At 40.1% G+C, this 19,605-nt stretch overlaps 1 protein-coding gene across 1 annotated transcript in view; it reads right to left on the bottom strand.

Moving 5' to 3' along the window:
* Positions 1–1,204: 1,204 nt before the first annotated feature.
* LOC136853357 (serine-rich adhesin for platelets-like) overlaps positions 1,205–19,605 on the bottom strand; it is a 168,721-nt gene continuing 150,320 nt past the window's right edge. The window contains exons 3-6 of the mRNA XM_067128734.1: positions 8,053–9,067; positions 7,218–7,361; positions 5,965–6,183; positions 1,205–3,584 (exon numbers count right to left, since the gene is read on the bottom strand). Of these exons, the coding sequence (XP_066984835.1) occupies positions 1,602–3,584; positions 5,965–6,183; positions 7,218–7,361; positions 8,053–8,202 (2,496 nt within the window). The 5' untranslated portion in view covers positions 8,203–9,067 and the 3' untranslated portion in view covers positions 1,205–1,601. The remainder of the gene's footprint in view (positions 3,585–5,964; positions 6,184–7,217; positions 7,362–8,052; positions 9,068–19,605) is intronic.

The following is a 19,605-nucleotide window of genomic DNA, read 5'->3' as shown; positions in this document are numbered from 1 at the left end:
TTTTCATGTATGTACGCGAATTTATGAATGATTTCTTATTGTATAAGAAGAGCTCTTATCTTTTATCGTATGTTCTGTTTACAAGTAGACATTTTGATCAAGCACAGGAGAGTATTTTAGTCTTCCTTGGCAAACTACATAGAGTAGAAAAATGAGTTATATATAGCTTTTATGGACGGGTAATCTTCCTTGGCAAACTAATCTTAGAGCAGAGAAAAAAATATATTTTATATAGCTTTTAAGGACGTGTAAAGGCTCATTTTCATGCATCATTTAAACGACGAAACGAAGCTAAAATGAGGAACGGCTGAAATATGGTGATGATGACTGACAGGCGTAACAAGGAATGTGAATCACAACCGCGTTAGGAATGTGGAAGGCAAAGTTATTTCTGTCTGGGGAACAACATGGCTTGTGACTGAATGGTAGACTTCATAGTATAACGAGTCGAAAATGGAGTTTTCTGTGCAGCTTATAATCAAGGCCATCGAAAATAGATCTATCTTTCGGATGTCTCGGTCTAATGCTGTATGACCCGTGGCCCATGAAACTTTAACCACGGCCCGGTGGTGGCCTGTTATGTATCGTTGCCAGACGCACGATTATGGCTAACTTTAACCTTGAGTAAAATAAAAACTCCTGATGCTAGAGGGCTGCAATTTGGTATGTTTGATGACTGAAGAATGGTTGATCAACATAACAATTTGCAGCCCCCTAGCCTCAGTAGTTTTCAAGATCTGAGGGCGGACAGAAAAAGTGCGGACGGACGGACAAAGCCGGCACAATAGTTTTCCTTTGCAGAAAACTAAAAAGGGAATCTCTGAGCTTTCTAAGATCTCTATCGTTGTTATTGGTGACTGGTTGGTCTGCCCCACTCTGAGTTCTTCTGTACTTCATTTTCGCGTTTGTTTTTTTGTTTTGCCTCGCTGACTGTGCTCTGACTGTTTAGCCTCCAGAAAAAATCTCTTTGGAAAGCTGTTTCATGTATTTGAGTGTTATGATAAATAGGTGTAGACAGTAAAAATATTTGGTATAAATATCATATAGTTCAGACCATATATGTATATATATATATATATATATATATATATATATATATATATATATATATATATTATATATATATATATATATATATATATATATATATATATATATATATATATATATATATATATATATATATATATATATATATGTGTGTGTTTGTGTGTGTGTGTTTACAAGGTAATGTAACAACAGTACATAAGAAAATGAAATTGCTTTGCCAAATTAGCCTCATGAATGACACCACTAAATGATGACATAACAATACTTTAAAAACTACTCAAGTATAGAAAAGTAGCGGCGAAAGAAGGTGGTGGTGGAAAAGAGGTAACTGATTTGCAACAGCTATTCAAGGAGACTGACATTTTATACACGCAGCTGAATTATTAGAGTTACGTCGTCAATAATTATCAGAAGTGAGGTAAAGCTCTGAATGAGATGAATAACCAAAAAAAAAAAAAAAGGGTCGAAACATAGAGATGAGTTGAGCATCATTCAGCGAAGAACGTTCCAGGGCGAGCGGGGAGTCTTCCACGTCATACGTTCTGTCGGTGTCACGCCTCCATCACCTGCACGGTGGCATAGGCGCTGAAGGTCACCCTCCTCGTCTGCGGTGACCCCTCCACCTTGCGACCTTTCTTGATGACGGATTTGAGGGTGCCGTCACCCAGCCCCTCCACGGCGGAGGCAGACACCGTCGACATGGATCGGCTGTGACCTTTTCCCTCGCGGGCGCCGCCGCCGCCGCCGCTGTGAGTGCTGTTGTTACTGCCGCTGTTATTCGCAGCCGCCGAAAGGTTCGCGTTGCCCTGGATGCTGTTCCCGTGGGCGCCGCCGCCGCGCTTTCCCGCGAAGACGGCCTCGGAGATGTCCTTCAGTTTCTGGGAGAGGTTGAAGGTCGATACGGCGTCGATGTACCTGTGGGCCATCGGCCTCCGGGCGGGGCTCTTGGAGCGCGACCTCCGCCTCATCTCGTTGGTGATGGTCGTCGCCTCCCTCGGCCTCACCGCGTGGTACTCGTGGGCCCCTATCCAGGCGTTGCCGTGGGCGTAGTAGTTGTAGTGATGTGGGTTGTTGTTGATATCGTGGTGCATCCAGGTGCTGGAATACCCCGGGTACTCCACGCGGACGACTTTGTTTCCGCGGATGATGTGCGACTCTTTCGGGTAGAAGGCCCGGGCATTTTCCGCCCCGCTTTTCGTAGGAACCAGCAGTAGCGAAGGGTTGTTCGGGTGGCGCCTGGGTGGCGGTGGGGGCGCGGGCCCTTTGTTGTGGGAATGTCTCAGCCTCGTCCTGGACTGTTCCCGGGCCCTCGACGGTCTCTCCTGGGGAAGGCGGGGAATGAGGCCTTCCACCGAGCCGAGGGGCATCGACAGCGACACGTCCTTCAAGTTGTTGCTTCGGAGTTCGACTTCGTGTCTGCCCCGTCGACTTCTTCCTTCACGTTCCTCGCGACGGTTCTCGTCGCGGTGGCTCTTCTTGTCTCCCCGGCGGTAGTCGTCTCTCTTGAAGTTGTCGCTTCTCTTGAGAGTGTCCTCGCCCCAGGCGTCCTCCTGCCTCCACGGCTGATCTAGGTGACTGAAATTGTGCTCCCTCAGGAACTGAGGGGGCTGTCTTTGGCGCGTTTTCTTCTCGACTTCCCCGGCGATGAGGATTTCCCTCTCGGTGGAGATCAGACTCGTCGGGCAGCTGTTCGACCCGTGCGAGTTGGCACCGACGTCCGAGCTGCTGGTGGTGTGGGAGGGCAGCGCCGTGAGCGAGTTCATCGTCAGCTGACCTCCCGGCTGGGAGTTCATGCTGGCGAGGCTGTTGAAGTCGGAGGTGTCGGACGAACTGCTCATGAGACTGCACGGGCCGCTCTCGATCTCGATGTGCGTGACGCCGTTCGAATCCGTGTGTTGCACGAGATTCCAGGCGGAGGGGTCCTCGCTGGTGGTGTTCCGGTTGTCTAGTTGGGACGCCTCTCTGATCTCAATGACGTTGACGTTGTTCCCCGAATCTCTCTTCTCTCCTTTGAGGAGCCTGGCTTCTACTGATCTGAGGGAGCCTCTTCCGCTACTGCTACTTCCTCCTCCTCCTCCGCCTCCGCCTCCGTCTCTCAACCGGCTCAAGGAGCCGCCGGAAATTTTGGAAGAGCTGTAGACGCTCCCGCTGAGGGGGGGCTTCCCGTAGGCGGCATCTTTGTGACTGCTGATGCTGCCGCTCTTGTAGACGGTGGCGGCGCTGACGGGGAACTCGGAGGAGTTCGGGTCCGTTTTCCTCTTGCTGTTGCGGTACCTGTTCAGCTTGTACTTGTTGCTGGCCTCCTTGTAGTGGGCGTAGAGCGCCCTCGCCGCTTCATCCGTGAGGCACTGAAAGACGTGGGCGTAAACCTGACTAGAACCTGCGTCTTTCACGACGACCACCACCACTCGGGGCGTTGCTGGAGCCACGTGGCAGTACAAGATGTCGCTCATCAGGAATGTGTCTCCGGCGCTGTTTGCGCACCCTCCGGCGCTCCCGCCAGCGACTGCCGGGGCACCGCGACTCGCATCCACCTGGGGTTAGAAGAATGTCATTAACATGTGTCAATTAACACGAGTGAAATGATGAACCTATTTATTTACCTTATTAGAAAGTGCAAGAACTGATTATTCATTTTTAAATCGTTGCAAACATGTCATTAAAATGTGTCAATTAACAAAAGTGAAAAGTTAAACTTATTTATTTATTCTACTAGAGAGTGCAAGAACTGATTACTCACTTTTAAGTCGTTGCAAATATGTCATTAAAATGTGTCAATTAACAAAAGTGAAAAGTTAAACTTATTTATTTACTCTACTAGAGAGTGCAAAAACTGAGTATTCATTTTTTAATACTTAAGAGCATATCCAAAATTATATACCTTCCAGTGATATCAAGAAGAGAGTATATTGAATGCCAAGGAATGTTTATTTTATTTATAATCTCTCTCTCTCTCTCTCTCTCTCTCTCTCTCTCTCTCTCTCTCTCTCTCTCTCTCTCTCTCTCTCTCTCTCTGTAATACTACAAGTAGTAGGTGGTATCTTTTAAGGAACTTGTGGACATTTGTTTTCGAAATATATTGCATTTTTTACCTGTTTTAAGTTTATTTCTATATTTTATACAGAATCACCTTGAACCAGTTTTCCATATCATTAACTGCGTTTCCCTTCAGTTATCAATGCATATCCTGCATCAGGAAGAAGCAATCAGAAAATGAAAGTTTTTTCCGTAATCCCCTTTTGCAAGAGTGCCAGTGCGAAATCACCCATTGTGGGATCAGCAATCTGCACTTCCCGGAAGAATTAGGTTTCCAAATGCTTTACTTCTTTGTCAAAGGTTTTCTGATTTCCCTATTCTCTTTAAGGGCAGTTTTGTGAGAAATCTGCTTACGTAATCGTATTATATCGTTAGGCCCGGTAGGCGGGTAGCGTCGTCAGTGCACCTCACTCTGTGCACTGTAGGTATTAAAGGTCCATTGCAGCAGCGTCCCTTCGGTCCCTAGCTGCAACCCCTTTCACTCCTTTTACTGTACTTCCATTCATATTCTCTTTCTTCCATCTTGCTATCCACCCTCTCCTAACAATTGCTTCATAGTGCAACTGCTTTGAGGTTTTCCTCCCGTTACACCTTTCAAACCTATTTACTCTCATTTTCCGTTTCAGCGCTGAGTGACCTCATAAGTCCCAGTGTTTCGCTTTTGGCTTAAATTCCACATTGCATTCCATTCCTGTATCGGTAGGGGCGAAGTATTTACCATTCACAGACTTCTACTCTAGAAATTTAGAATTGTGAATTATGCAAAGGTTTGTAAAAAAAATTGTTACTGTGCTGTGTTTTGAGATAGATCGAAAAATGGAGAACCTTGCGTCGCCTTAAATTGAATTATGTTTAATAAAATTGCATAATTATCCTAAAGGACTACACATTATTTTTTGCTAGTCTTTCTGAATTTGATCGATTTTTTTTTATTATTTTTTGCTAGGTTTTCTGGATTTGATAGAATTTTTTCATTATTTTTTGCTAGTCTTTCTAACCTTTATCGAATTTTTTCATTAGTTTTTGAGAGCCTTTCTGAATTTTATCGAATTTTTCATTATTTTTTGCTAGCCTTTCTGAATTTTTATGAATTTTATCGAATTTTTTCCAATCTTTCCGCTTTCACGCACGAACTTTGAAACATAGATCACGTTGACAGCAAATTTTTCGTCATCAAAATATCATAATAGATGGCTGAATTTTGCTCGGATTTAGATTTTTCCCAATCTTTAGAAAAGTTATAATCTTAATCTTTTGACGATTCGTAAATTATCTGCTCAAAGGACCACAAGTGGCAATGGAAGATATTGTGCACGTCACCACAGTATGAGTGCAGTTGGTTTTGTCAAGCAAGCTTTTTTTTTTTTTTTTTTTTTTGTACCTGGCAGTTGATAACTTGTTGCTCAAATTCATGATATTAATTTCATGCTTAAGAAACCCTTTGATAACAGTCCTATTTTAATTGAGAGTGGAAATATCACTACTTTCCTTAGCACGAGAAAAAACTTCCGTTTCAGAAAACAAAAATAGCTAAAACACGGCTCATCTTCAAAGTAAAAAATGCGCAATCGAGTTTTCTGTACAGCGTATGAAACTTTCAGCCACGGCCCGGTGGTGGCCTGTGTTGTTGGTACCCATAGCGCTGCCAAACGCACGACCATGGCTAACTTTAATCTTAAATAAAATGAAAAAAATACAGAGGCTAGAGGGCTGCAATTTGGTATGTCTGATGATTGGAGGGTGGATGATCAACATACCAATTTGCAGCCCTCTAGCCTCAGTAGTTTTTCAGATCTGAAGAAGGGCGGATGGACAGACAACTAACCATCTCAATAGTATTCTTTTACAGAAAACTAAAAGGAGAGAGAAAAAATTTACCTGTGACTGAGAATTTTGGACTGACGTCCCGACGCATTCGGAGGTGGACCTCGGCGTGTCATCCTCGCTCTCGTTGCCACTGCTGGTGGCTGAGGACGAGATATCGTCTGAGGAGGAGGACGACGACGAGGAGGAGGAGGAGGTGAAGGGCGTCGCAGAGGTTGCGGCAGAGTCGTGGTGAATCAGGTGATCCAGCCGTAGAACGTGGTCATTGATCATCTGCAAAGAAAGAGAATTATCCTGTGAAGACAGTTTGATCGTATTAAGAGATAATTGTTCTAAAGATGATTAACTGTCAACTTTTTCTGACGGTTTTATTGTCATTCTGATGTGTGTAGTTTAAACATTTTTTTTTTTTTTACAAATTAGTGATTTTATGTTTGTGCATAGAACTTTTAATTTGGTTTTTGTTACTATAAAAATGTTTCCTTGAAATTAGGAATTTTTTTCTGTGCCAAATGGCGATTGGTTGGAAAGCTGCATTTTTTTGTTTTAAAATGTAAATATTGCGGTTATTTCTACAGTCCTAGAAAATGGATATTATTCAGAGAAAGAAAATTAAGTTAAAAACCGTACAGCCAGTGGTTATCGTAAAATTTACATATTCATTTACTTAGAAATGAAATTAATATTGTGGTTACCACAGTGAAAAACGACATCCAAATCCGCCGTCGGAAAAATGACCAGTGAGATGGACCAGAAATCGAAGGAATCACGTATAACACGGGAAATAATTCACAGCAAGGATCAAGGGATCACTATTATTATTATTATATTATTTCTATTATTATTTCCCTTTCAGCCCTGAATGACCTCGTAGGTCCCAGCGCTTGGGCTTTGTCATAAATCCCATTCTCAATAACTAATTGAGGGAATGGTTCCCATTTTCAAAGAGATATTTTGATTAAGGAAGAGATTATTATTATTATTATTATTATTATTATTATTATTATTATTATTATTATTATTATTATTATTATTATCATTTCGGTAGATGAAACCTATTCACATGGAACAATACCAGCAAAGGGACCATTGACTAGAAATTCTTTAAGCTTCCAAAGAATATTAGTTTCAACCCCCCACCGCAGCAGACCCCACACTGCGGCAGTAACTGATCGTGACACAGAGCCAGTGATCTTTTCATCGCCTTGGGGGAGGCAGCGCGAACTCGCGACATCCGAGCGGCACACCACGACACCTAACACTCATAAAGGAACCTCCTCCGTCCTCCGTCAAGAAGCGGTCAGTACCTTGATGTCCTGATTGCTGCAGAAGGACTCATCGCAGGTGCTCCCGGATGATTCCGAGTCGGATTCGAATCCTTCATCCTTACGTATTGGGGTCACTTGCAGCCGTTCGTCGTCGCACTGCAGCTGACATCTCTCGCTTCGTAACTGCGTTGGTGGGACAGTGATGAGGAGAAGGGTTAGTATAGATTAATATACATACACACACACACATATCTATATTATAATGTAGTTATATGTATATATATATATATATATATATATATATATATATATATATATATATATATATATATATTATATATATATATATATATATATATATATATATATATATATATATATGGATGTATATATACTTATGGATGTATATTATAAATAATGTGTGTGTGTGTGTGTGTGTATGGTTGGCAGCGCTCTGGTCTTTCATTTGAAAGACCTGGGTTCGATCCTGATGTGAGTCAGAAATTTATATATATATGTGTAAATACATATATGTACATATATTTATATATTTATTTATATTTATATAATGTGTGTTATTTTCTTTCGATACATTTTACTAATACAGTAATTAACAGGCTAGATCATAGAAATGTTTTCACTTTTGAATGTTCAATACAGCTTAAGAAAACATTATGCTTTCCTTGCGTGTACGTTACGATGCTTTCCCTAGCTGAAAATAAATATCATGACTTATTTAAGGATTTTAAAGGTTCCTTAGCCAAGGCTTTTGGATTGAAAATTCTCTCTCTCTCTCTCTCTCTCATCGAAACATGCCAGTTAATATTCCTGCCGTCAATCAGCTCTTAAAAAAGAAAAGTCGCCTCCGGTTTACCTTGGTGTATGTGTGGGTTCCTCCGTCGTGGGTATGCTGGCCGTTCGCGTGGGGCGCCAACAGGTGCTCGACCAGGAGAGTGAGGGTGGAGGAGGACTGGGCGCCCAGAACGACCCGGCACCCGCGGTAAACAGCTTCACATCGGAACATCCCGCCGCCCGTCGCCTCTCACTGTGGTGGACCGCCTCTGACCAACAACGACAAAGGCTCTGTCATGTCATGACCAGCTGGCTTTGTGTCCGCTACCACTCTTTGGTCCTTCTTCTTCTTCTTCTTGCCTGGACTTACTTTATCTGTGAGAACCAGCTTTGTAGTTACTGCCTCTCTTTGGTCCTTCTTCTGGTTTGTCGGGACTCTCTGTCTGTGAGAAGCTCTTGATTCTGTTCTGTGTGATTTCCTTGCGCTCTCTGAGACTCTCGGCCACTTTTCGTTCGCTAGAGTTTCTTTGACACTTTCTGATTCTCTGTAAATCTTTTGTTCCTTGCTTTTTCTTTTGTTTTTTGTCTTTTCTTTGATATTTGTCAGGTAGTTTACACGTTCGCTTATTTGTCTGTCAGATTTATTTTCTACATCACCACTGAAACCCTGAGTTTTCGTGACGTTAAACAACGTTTTTGGTTTCCTTTTCGTCGGTCAGTCATTACTAATGCCTTTAGGTAATGAGCCTGATCACTTTGTCATAATTCGTGAGTAAGTTCAGTCTCTAGTTGAAAAATCTAGAACAAATTGAAAGCACTGCTTTGCGGTAAAGTCAAATTCGTTCCTCGACACAACGTAAACATTATCTGCGTTTGGTGTCGAAAAACAGCTCCGTAAGTGTGGAGATAATGTCGGCACTTCCTTACAGAAACCCGGAAAACAAAGAGGTTTCTTACTGACGTCAAGATATTTTTTTTTCCTTCGTTTTCATGCAATGCTCCTCTGGGCATGAAAATTCACTTCTTCGGTTACTGCTGATGAGTGCTTGCGCGCTTGCGGTAGTTAGGTAGCCCCGGGCTGCTGCTGTTGTGTGACTCTGCAAAGTAAAAGTATGTCAGGTAAATAAACCAGACGTCAAGAAATTGAAGTAAAAAGACTATTTGTTTTCTCTGGAATGTGATTGAGTGGGACTTAAATATATCAAGAAGTAAATTAGAAACCGAATGGTGTCCAAGAGACTTTCTTTTTGAAATTAGGTATTGTGCTGATGTACTGATATTCTTTTGTGACTGCGCATGAATGTCTTTTGTGCTTACGAGTGCGTGAAAAGACACCGGTTCTAACTGTAAATACTGCGAGTGAGGGCAGTCGTGGAATATGAGGGTAAAACTAATGGGAATTATAAAGTAAAACTCATCAGAATTATAGTTATGGCATGGTCAACCATACTCTTTCCATACGCTGGGAAGACTTGACCAAACCTACTTTGGAAAACAATCCTCTCTCTCTCTCTCTCTCTCTCTCTCTCTCTCTCTCTCTCTCTCTCTCTCTCTCTCTCTCTCTCTCAGTGACCCACAGAGGCCATCCAGTCGTGTCATAGATACACGGAACATTATAACCCTCTGTCATTAAGAGTAACGGATAGGACCAAGAAATTGACAGTAAAATTTCTATTATTATTATTATTATTATTATTATTATTATTATTATTATTATTATTATTATTATTATTATTATTATTATTATTATTATTATTATTATTATTTAACACCAGGTTCATTGAGAAATTTTCATGAATTAGTTTTATATATTTTTATTATCATTAAACATAAAAAATGTTTATTATTATTATTATTATTATTATTATTATTATTATTATTATTATTATTATTATTATTATTATTATTATTATTTAACGCCAACTGAGTTAGTGTCGTCTTGTTAAGATGTCAGTAACAATAATAACAATGTTCTAAAGGGTCCACAATATCATAATTGTTTAAGGCTGGTGTAAAATTTATAAAAGCTTTCGAACCCTACTCTGAAGATGAACCCAGAGTGAGGTTCGAAAGCTTTCATAAATTTGACACGAACCTTTAACAGTTATATTATTGTGGACCCTTCAGAACATTTATGAACTCTCGTGATAGAGAGCTTTTCTCCCAAATAATAATAATAATAATAATAATAATAATAATAATAATAATAATAATAATAATAATAACAGGTTCATAGTAGTTAACGGAAAGAAAGAAGTTTAGCTAAAAAGAAAAGAGCATTTATTACTAGTGACAGGAAGTTTACTTATTAGTGACAACTCTTGAAACCACTTTTTAAAGTGAATTTTACCTCCGTAGTGGTTCAGTGCAATCAGTGCACCCCACGCGATGCACTGTAGGCATCACTTAAGGTTCTTTGCAGAGTCCCTTCCTTACGCCCCTAGCTGCATGCAACCCCTTTCGTTCCTTTTACTGCACCTCCATTCCTATTCCCTTTCTTCGATCTTGCTAATGCACTCTCTCCTAACAAATGTTTCATAGTGCAACTGCTTTGAGGTTTTCCTCCTGTTACGCCTTTCAAACCTTTCTACTCTCAGTTTCCGTTTCAGCGCTGAATGACCTCGTAGGTCCCAGCGCTTGGACTGACTTCTGTGTTCCATTCCATTCCAGTACATGTTACGATAGTTTATTAATAATTAAATCAGTCAGTTTGTTAATCAGTCGCTGACAGTGATTTCCACCGAATCTTTTCGATGGAGTTCACTGTTTGGAAATATTGGTAACAATGAAACTGCTCTAGTACAAACTGGGTGTAAATATCCTCCCTAATGCTCATTTTTTTAGTTAACGGTAAAAGAAAACTATTGTGCCGGCTTAGTCTGTCCGTCCGCACTTTTTCTGTCCGCCCTCAGATCTTAAAAACTGCTGAGGCTAGAGGGCTGCAAATGTGTATGTTGCTCATCCACCCTCCGATCATCAAACATACCAAATTGCATCCCTCTAGCCTCAGTAGTTTTTATATTATTTAAGGTTAAAGTTAGCCACAATCGTGCATCTGGCAACGATATAGGACAGGCTACCACCTGGCCGTGGTTAGTTTCATGGGCCGCGGCTCATACAGCTTTATATTGAGGCCACCGAAAGATAGATCTATTTTCGGTGGCATTGCTTATATGCTGTAGCGGCTGTATAGAAGAAAACTCGATTGCGCCGAAGAAACTTGGGCGTATTTTTTACTTTTTTAAATTTTTTTTTTTTTTTTTGCATGATAGTACAGAAAGTCATTCAGTTAATACTCATCTTAGGTCAGGAACGTTTTGGTTAACAACGATAAAAAAAAAAAAAAAAAAGTCTTCGAACAAGATTTCCTTGACCTCCCTCTCAAGTTCGTCGGACGAACCTCAGATTACTGTCGAGTTCCACAGCATTATAATTATCATAATTATTATCATCAACGTGGTTTATGTTGCAGTTGCAGTTGCTATTGCTGCTACTGCTACTAGTATTTCCTTCAGATGATCATTCTATGCAAACTGAATGCCGCTGATGCAGCTGATGCAGCTGCTATCACCTTCAACACCAAATGATTAAAAGAGGGTCTACTCCCTATGTCCACTATTATTATCATTATTAATCACCATTTCCATATCCCCTAGAACTGTGGTTCTTAAACAGGGGTGCTCGCACCCCTAGGGGGTGCGAAGCCGGTTCCTAAGGGGTGCGAGGATGTCTATGAAAAATTAAAGCAAAATCTATTTTCATGTATCTATATTAATTTTTTCTGCAAAAAAATAAAAATGAAATAAAATAAAATAAATAATAATAATAATAATAATAATAATAATAATAATAATAATTATTATTATTATTATTATTATTATTATTATTATTATTATTATTATTATTATTATTATTATTATTATTATTATTGCTACAGCTATTCAGGGGGTGCGAGAACTTGATGCTGATTTGAAAGGGGTGCACACATTGAAAAGGGTTAAGAACCACTGCCCTAGAACTTGCATGAAAGTAGAATTGGTCAGAAAGTTGATGAGAATAGTGGGATGGAAATCATTTGATTTACGAAAGGATAAAGGCAAAGAATAGGATTTACTTAGGATTCATCGACAGGGAATCCTGCGGGCCAGGGGATTACAGGGCGGAATGAGAGAGAGAGAGAGAGAGAGAGAGAGAGAGAGAGAGAGAGAGAGAGAGAGAGAGAGAGAAGAGAGAAGAAGAAGAAGTAATTATTGATAGGATCGCAGTTTGATGAGAATGTTGCTGATGGTGATGGTGATGGTAAGCTAAAGCGGGAGTTATGATACTAAAATCAATAATTGCAGAGAGATTATTGATTAATGAATTAACTAATTAAAAAGAAATTCTTTTTCTCATATAACCGTAAACAAACACAGCTTCATCTACGCATTGCTTAAGGTTCTTGGCGGCATGCCTTCGGCCCCTAGCTGCAACCCCTTTCCTTTCTTTTACTGTACCTCCTTTCATATTCTCTTTCTTCCATCTTACTTTCCACCCTCTCCTAACGATTCAAGTGCAGCTGCTTTGAGGTTTTCCTCCTGTTACACTTTCAAACCTTTTGCTGTCAATTTCCGTTTGAGCGCTGAATGACCTCGTCGGCCCTAGTGCTTGGCCTCTGGCCTAAATTCTATATTCAATCAATCAATCAATCAATCAATCAATCATTCAGCTCCATCTACGTAACGCAACTGACACCAGTCAATCGGCTCAGTGGTCTGGTTGAACTAAGGTACACTTATTTTGACACCAGTGAAACTGAATTGATGCGTGTTTACCTGTCAAGTGAAACATGACCTCGATACCCACAATGGAGGGTTGCCAGTACCGGTTGCAGCTGACCTTGGAGGCGGTGGAAGGGTGAGGAGGGTGGGATGGGACAGACAGGTAGGAGAAACAGGACGTCTGGTGGACAAGCAAGGCCTTCCAAGGAGCCAACCGGTCCCGAAGGATAAACCCTCTCCGGGGTCAAGAGGTGATCTTCCGGTCACGGGACCTTCCTCCTGTTATTTAGTTGTTTACACTTGTAAATGGAATGATGGTGCATTTTTTGTTCCCGGCGTACGTCTCTCTCTCTCTCTCTCTCTCTCTCTCTCTCTCTCTCTCTCTCTCTCTCTCCATATATATATATATATATATATATATATATATATATATATATATATGTATATATATATATATATATATGTATATATATTTTTATTTATATATACATATATACTGTATATGTATGTGTATATTATATACACATATATATATATATATTTATATATGTGTATTTTTTAGCTTCTTAAGTCCTTACATCTTTTTCTTTTTGGATACGCCCATCAACACAAGCCTGTAACTGACGAAAACAAAAGAAAGAAAAACTTTCACTATTTAATTTCAAATTACAGAGCTGAGATTACCCAAACAAAACAGGGTGTGGTCGTAATTATTCCTTGTGAAAATTCCACACGGTTGTATCAGAACGATAACTCGACTTTTCATAACTGAAACACTTCACGCATCATGATTCTAGCATTTCTGGGGATCTATGGAGGACTGTTCCACTGTCAAAGCAAAGTATGACTTGCGTGTCAAATTATAATTGCTTCGAATGCTTTATCTTTTATTTAGATTCGAAAATTGAAACTCTGTTGAATTCCTCGGGGATGGTGTCGCCCGTCAGGTGAAACTTAGGATTTTAAGTACTTGCATGGGAGGACACGTCCCCAAGAGAAGGTATATATAACATTATATTTTTCTTCTTTTTAAATAATATACATTATTTGGTGTCCGGATGCACATCTACACATATGCATGTATGAAAAAAAGGCATATGAGTATTGGTCACGTTATTTTTTAGTAACATACACATTTGGTAAAAAAAAAATGAATATGTACACATATCTACAGATATGCGTGTATGTAAAAAGAAGCTCATGCGCAATCTGCTTTAATGATTCATGACTTGAACCCTCTAAGGTCATACATCTCGGTAACGGTCGACCTGTAGCGGTCAGAGCAATTGCAGGTGGGTTTTTCCTTGTTCGTCTGTAAATCTTCCTTTCTCTCCACCTTTGGCTGACGTGATCTGGCAGCCTATTGCAAATGTACCAGGAACACCTACTTTCAATATTAAAAAAGTGGCTTGCTTTGCGATAGGTTGTTTCTCTTGGTTTTTACTGTTGTTTTTTTCCCTATTCAGTTTTTTCTGCAGTTTTTGTTCATGTCAGTTCGTCTTTCAGCAACCTTCAGCATAGCTTCAGAGGTTCTACGTGTAAACGTCCTGTCTAATGTATCCATGTTATGCTTCAGGTTGAATTTGGTAGTAATGGAACGTCCTGTCTAAGTGTAACCATGTTATGCTTCAAGTTTATTTTGGTGGTAATGGTTATTTTTAGTAAATTATTCAAGGCCACTTACAAGAAGAGGACACATTCAAAGACCTCACTTCCTGCCTTAGCGTACAATGAAAAAAGTCCCATTCGTGCGACAAGCATCTTTAAAAGGATCACTGTAAGCTTACAGTGCACATGCGCGCCCCTCGTGTTATTCGCATTTCCTAAAAGAGACGACCTACTCGGATCCCCTGAAGCGGCAGCGTTTTAAGAGGCAAGGTAAGCCAGTGATAACGAAGTTTACCGTTAGATGTGTTTTGGCGCAGTTTCGCTTGACCAGAAACGATCGGTACACCCGCGCTCCCCTCCCCTGGCCCTGCCTGTTGGCTAATATGTTCGGCGAAATTGTTGTGATGGCTTTGCGTGCGCCTGGTAGTTATAAAATGGCAGTGTTTCCTCTTCACGGATCTTTCCTGACCCCCAAGGGTTTTGGGGGTCGCTATCTAGGACTAATATTTCTTGGGGTCATTATCTTTATGATATTTACAGTCTTTTGTTTATGTTTTGACGGTCATTCCCCAGCGGGCTTGTATTAAACACGCCGCAAAGGTGGATACATAACAGGTTAAAACCCTTGGGGGTCACTATCTAGGAAGGATCTCAGTGATGATAATAATCTAGAAACAATTCCCAATTCCTCCTACAGTTCAGCTCATCCTTTCTACGACGTTTCCAGACCCGCTTATGACGCAACTGTGACGCGCCCAGATATATGTCAAGTGACTTGATCAGGAATATAATAGATTCAACGAAATTCCACAATTCTTCCCTAAAGTTTAGCCATGTATATGACGAATGATAATACAACAAATTAGGACGTAAAGAAAAAGATTGGATTATGTTGCTCTTAACTTTTGACAGTTATTCTCATTGAATCGTACATAAATTCATGATGGGGACTTTGACGCAATATAAAAAAATATTCAAGCAATCTTGGCTCATATTTCCATTTCTCTTTTTCCATTTTTATTTATTTATTTTTTGTTTAAAGAGTAGAGACAAACTAAGAGAGCTCACGACATGCTTTGAGGGAATGGAAAATTAAGTTCTTAAACAGGAATTGATTATTGTTTTGTCCTAGTATGTGTGTGTGTGTGTGTGTGTGTGTGTGTGTGTGTGTGGGAGGTGGGGTGGGGTGGAGAGAGACACAGCAAATTTCTAGATCGGAGGTTGACTGAGATTTTCTTAAGAGATATTGTTTACGGAAATGCATTGCTTATTTGTAATACGATATCCTTTCCAGAAACAAACAGAGCCATCGGTCATTCTTTTTATCTTTCCACAAACAAACACAGCCATCGGCCATTCTTTTTGTCTTTCTCTCTCATCCTCCGTCTACTATTTATTGCAAGTTCGCTTGCATAAAGAAGATGCAAGTTTACTGAATATTGCCGCCACAGCCGCCCTCGAAATACTGAAATACTTCTGACACAGGTCTATCTCCCTTGGATAAGGAACGAAACTTCTGAAACCTCAGTAAATTGATACAAGTGAAGAGGAATCTTTCCTGGGTAGTGACCCCAAGGTATATGTATCCACCTTTGCGGCGTGTTTAGTACAAGGCCGTTGGGGGTGACCGTAAAAACATAAACAAAGTAAGTATCATAAAGATAATGCCCCCCAAAAAATATCAGTCCTAGATAACGACCCCAAAAAACCGTTGGGGTCACTAACTAGGAAAGATCTCTGTAAATATCATAAAGATAATGACCCCCAAGAAATATCAGCCCTAGATAACGAGCCCCCCAAAAACCCTTGATGGTCACTATCTAGGAAAGATCCCTGTAAATATAAAGTTTATGACCCCAAGAAATATCAGTCCTAGATAATGACCCGAAAACCCTCGGGGGTCACTGTCTAGGAAAGATCCCTGTAAATATAAAGTTTATGACCCCAAGAAGTATCAATCCTAGATAACGACCCCCGAAAACCCTCGGGGGTCACTATCTAGGAAAGATCCCTGTAAATGTAAAGTTTATGACCCCAAGAAATATCAGTCCTAGATAAAGACCCCCAAAAACCTCGTGGGGTCACTATCTAGGAAAGATCTCTGTAAATATCATATCATAAAGATAATGACCCCAAGAAATATCGTTCCAAGATAACGACCCCAGAAAACCCGTGGGGGTCACTATCTAGGAAAGATCCCCGTAAATATAAAGTTAATGACCCCAAGAAATATCAGTCCTAGAAAACGACCCCCGAATCAATATCCAGGAAAGATCTTATCACTGAAATGACTATCTTTGTTTTGTGCGTCGTTACGTAAAACAGATCTCCGACGTTTGTTTTCATAATAATCGTTCTGGTGCTTGCAACGTAGTTTACCTATATTTTTCCCGCTCTCCTAAAGGTCGAGGAGGTCGGTTATGCAACAATCTAGTTTTCGAATTGCAACAGGATTCTGCGCTAACTCGCTCGCACCCACTCCCCCTCCCCCTCCTCCTCCTCCATGAGTCACCCATTGCAGGAGTCAGATGCCCTTTTTGACAGCATTGACGTTTCTTCCCACTTGCAAACCCTGGGAGAATTCTTTGAACTGGTCAAATGAACTTTATGAACAAGAGACTTTGTGTTCTTGTTTCCCGTACGCCTCTGTTTGTTAAGCAATTTCTGAATCATATTGGGGATGATATTGGGGATTTTTAAAGGTTGTTTGCAGCGTCCCTTCGGCCCCTAGCTGCAACCCCTTTCATTCCCTTCACTGTACCTCCATCCGTATTATCTTTCTTCCATCTCGCTATCCACCCCTCTCTTAACTAATATTTCGTAGTGCAACTGCGAGGTTTTCCTCTTCTTACACCTTCCAGACCTACCTATTCTCAATTTCCTTTCCAGCGATGAATGACCTCCTAGGTCCCAGTGCTTGGCCGTTGGCCTAAACTGTATATTCAATTCAATTCAGTAATGAGGATTTTTAAATGGCAATTCTGATGATTGGTGAATGGATACGTTGGGAGTATTATGACAAGAAAAAATTTTTTGAAAAATATTGAAGATGGTAAATATCATCACAAGTAAGACATTATGCATAATAAATAATATATTTTATGATAGTGGCGATAGGAATAAAGAGAGTGTATAATGATACGTGGATTTAAAAGGACATCAGTGATATAGATGAGAGCGTGATGATGTCATACGTAATTCAATATTTTGAAAAGGACAACAATCGCTCCCGATTGCACTTTACAAAACCACTTTCCCGGCGCAATGGTGCCATCACTTTCGGGTCTCTTTCTCTCTTATTTACTCTGCCCTTTGTGGCAGCTGAAAGTGAATGGTGAGGATTCATAATATTGGGAGCAACGAAGATGATTTGAAGTGAACTTTTATATAAAGTTTTTTTGTATGTTTTTGATGCAACTGAACATTTTGATCCCGGCTGCTTTCTCAAGCACACCTTTCGAAACCGGATGCTTTTATATGTGAATGGCAGTTGTATTTATAGGAATGGTAGTGATAGTAGTATTACTAGTTCGAAAGGGAAAATGAAAGTTTCTTTTTAAGCGACATATATATGTATATATACGTGTGTGTTTATATATATGTAAATACAATATATGTATGTATGTATATATATATATATATATATATATATATATATATATATATATATATATATATATATATATATATATATATTCACAAATATATGCTACAAATATCGTTTGATACCGCATTCAGTACACTCAAAGAGAGCCGAGTCCTGGTTTAAAAACAACGGCTATGCAGTAATGTGTCTACTTTAATATATGTATATCATTCTCACCATACACTTTATTCACCTTTAAGACATGTGGGGTCTTCAATAACGTACAGTAACACAGCATATATAAATGTATTCTTATGTACACTTCCCGTATAATTGCCTAGATGCCTATGAACGCATTAAGCAACATAGGCTCTATTATTATTATTATTATTATTATTATTATTATTGTGAGTAATAAAAACCCACAATTATATAGTAAATATATTACTATGTGGATTTTTATTACTCAGATTGTTTTTCACGAAATTGAATCTATTATTATTATTATTATTATTATTATTATTATTATTATTATTATTATTATTATTATTAACACAGCATATATAAATGTATTCACATGTACACTTCCCGTATAATTGCCTAGATGCCTATGACCGCATTAAGCATCATAGGCTCTATTATTATTATTATTATTATTATTATTATTATTATTATTATTATTATTATTATTATTTCAGTAGATGAAACCTATTCACACGGAACAAGCACACCAAAGGGGCCACTGACTCGAAATTCCTCAAGCTTCCAAAGAATGTTGGTTTCTACCTCCCACCGCAGCAGACCCCACACTGCGCAGTAACTGATCGTGATATGGTGCCAGTGATTTTTTCATCGCCCGACGGGAGGCGCGAACCCGCGACATCCGAGCGGCATGTCACGACGCTAGCGACCATACCGGCGGACCAGTACTTAATGACAATTAACTCATTTTCTGGTGACATCAAGAGTTCGTGAGAACCACCGACCAGGAATTAAATGAATAGCGCCGGACCGTCCGTAGATAATTTACAATTGAGCTGTGATTTTTAACTCATGCTCTCGCGAGTAAGTTGAACGATTCGCTTGGCGGCTTAATAGGTCTCTCTCTCTCTCTCTCTCTCTCTCTCTCTCTCTCTCTCTCTCTCTCTCTCTCTCTTCGTTCTTTATATGTGTGGTTTTAACATTTAATGTGTAGCCTACTACATTTCTTACGGTCCACAGCGGTCTTTTGACATATCTGAAAGCCCCCACAGGGTGCTTAGTTCCGTCATTGCACCTCACGCGGTGCACTGTAGGCATTATTTAAGGTTCTTTGCAGCTTTCCTTTGACCCCTAGCTGCAACCCCTTTCATTCCTTTTACTGTACCTCCATTCGTATTCTCTTTCTTCCATCTCGCTATCCAACCTCTCTTAACATTTTGTTTCAGAGTGCAACTGGGAGGTGTTCCTCCCGTTACACCTTTCAGACGTTTCTACTCCCAGTTTCCGTTTCAGCGCTTAATGACCTCATAGGTCCCAGCTCTTGGGCCCTTGGCCTAAATTCTATATTCCAATCCATTCCGTATCTGAAAGCTTGAGTTCTTCGAAGTATAGCAACGAAAATTATCGTGCAATTATTTAGGTTGTTATTATCCTCGAAAGAAATTGGTTTTCAAAAGAGAGACAGTGGAATAATGGAGAA

This window comes from Macrobrachium rosenbergii, chromosome 27 (assembly GCF_040412425.1).
Source record: "Macrobrachium rosenbergii isolate ZJJX-2024 chromosome 27, ASM4041242v1, whole genome shotgun sequence".
Lineage (NCBI taxonomy): Eukaryota > Metazoa > Arthropoda > Malacostraca > Decapoda > Palaemonidae > Macrobrachium > Macrobrachium rosenbergii.
Note: the sequence above shows the minus strand (reverse complement) of the source record. Positions and strands in the feature narration are given on the sequence as shown.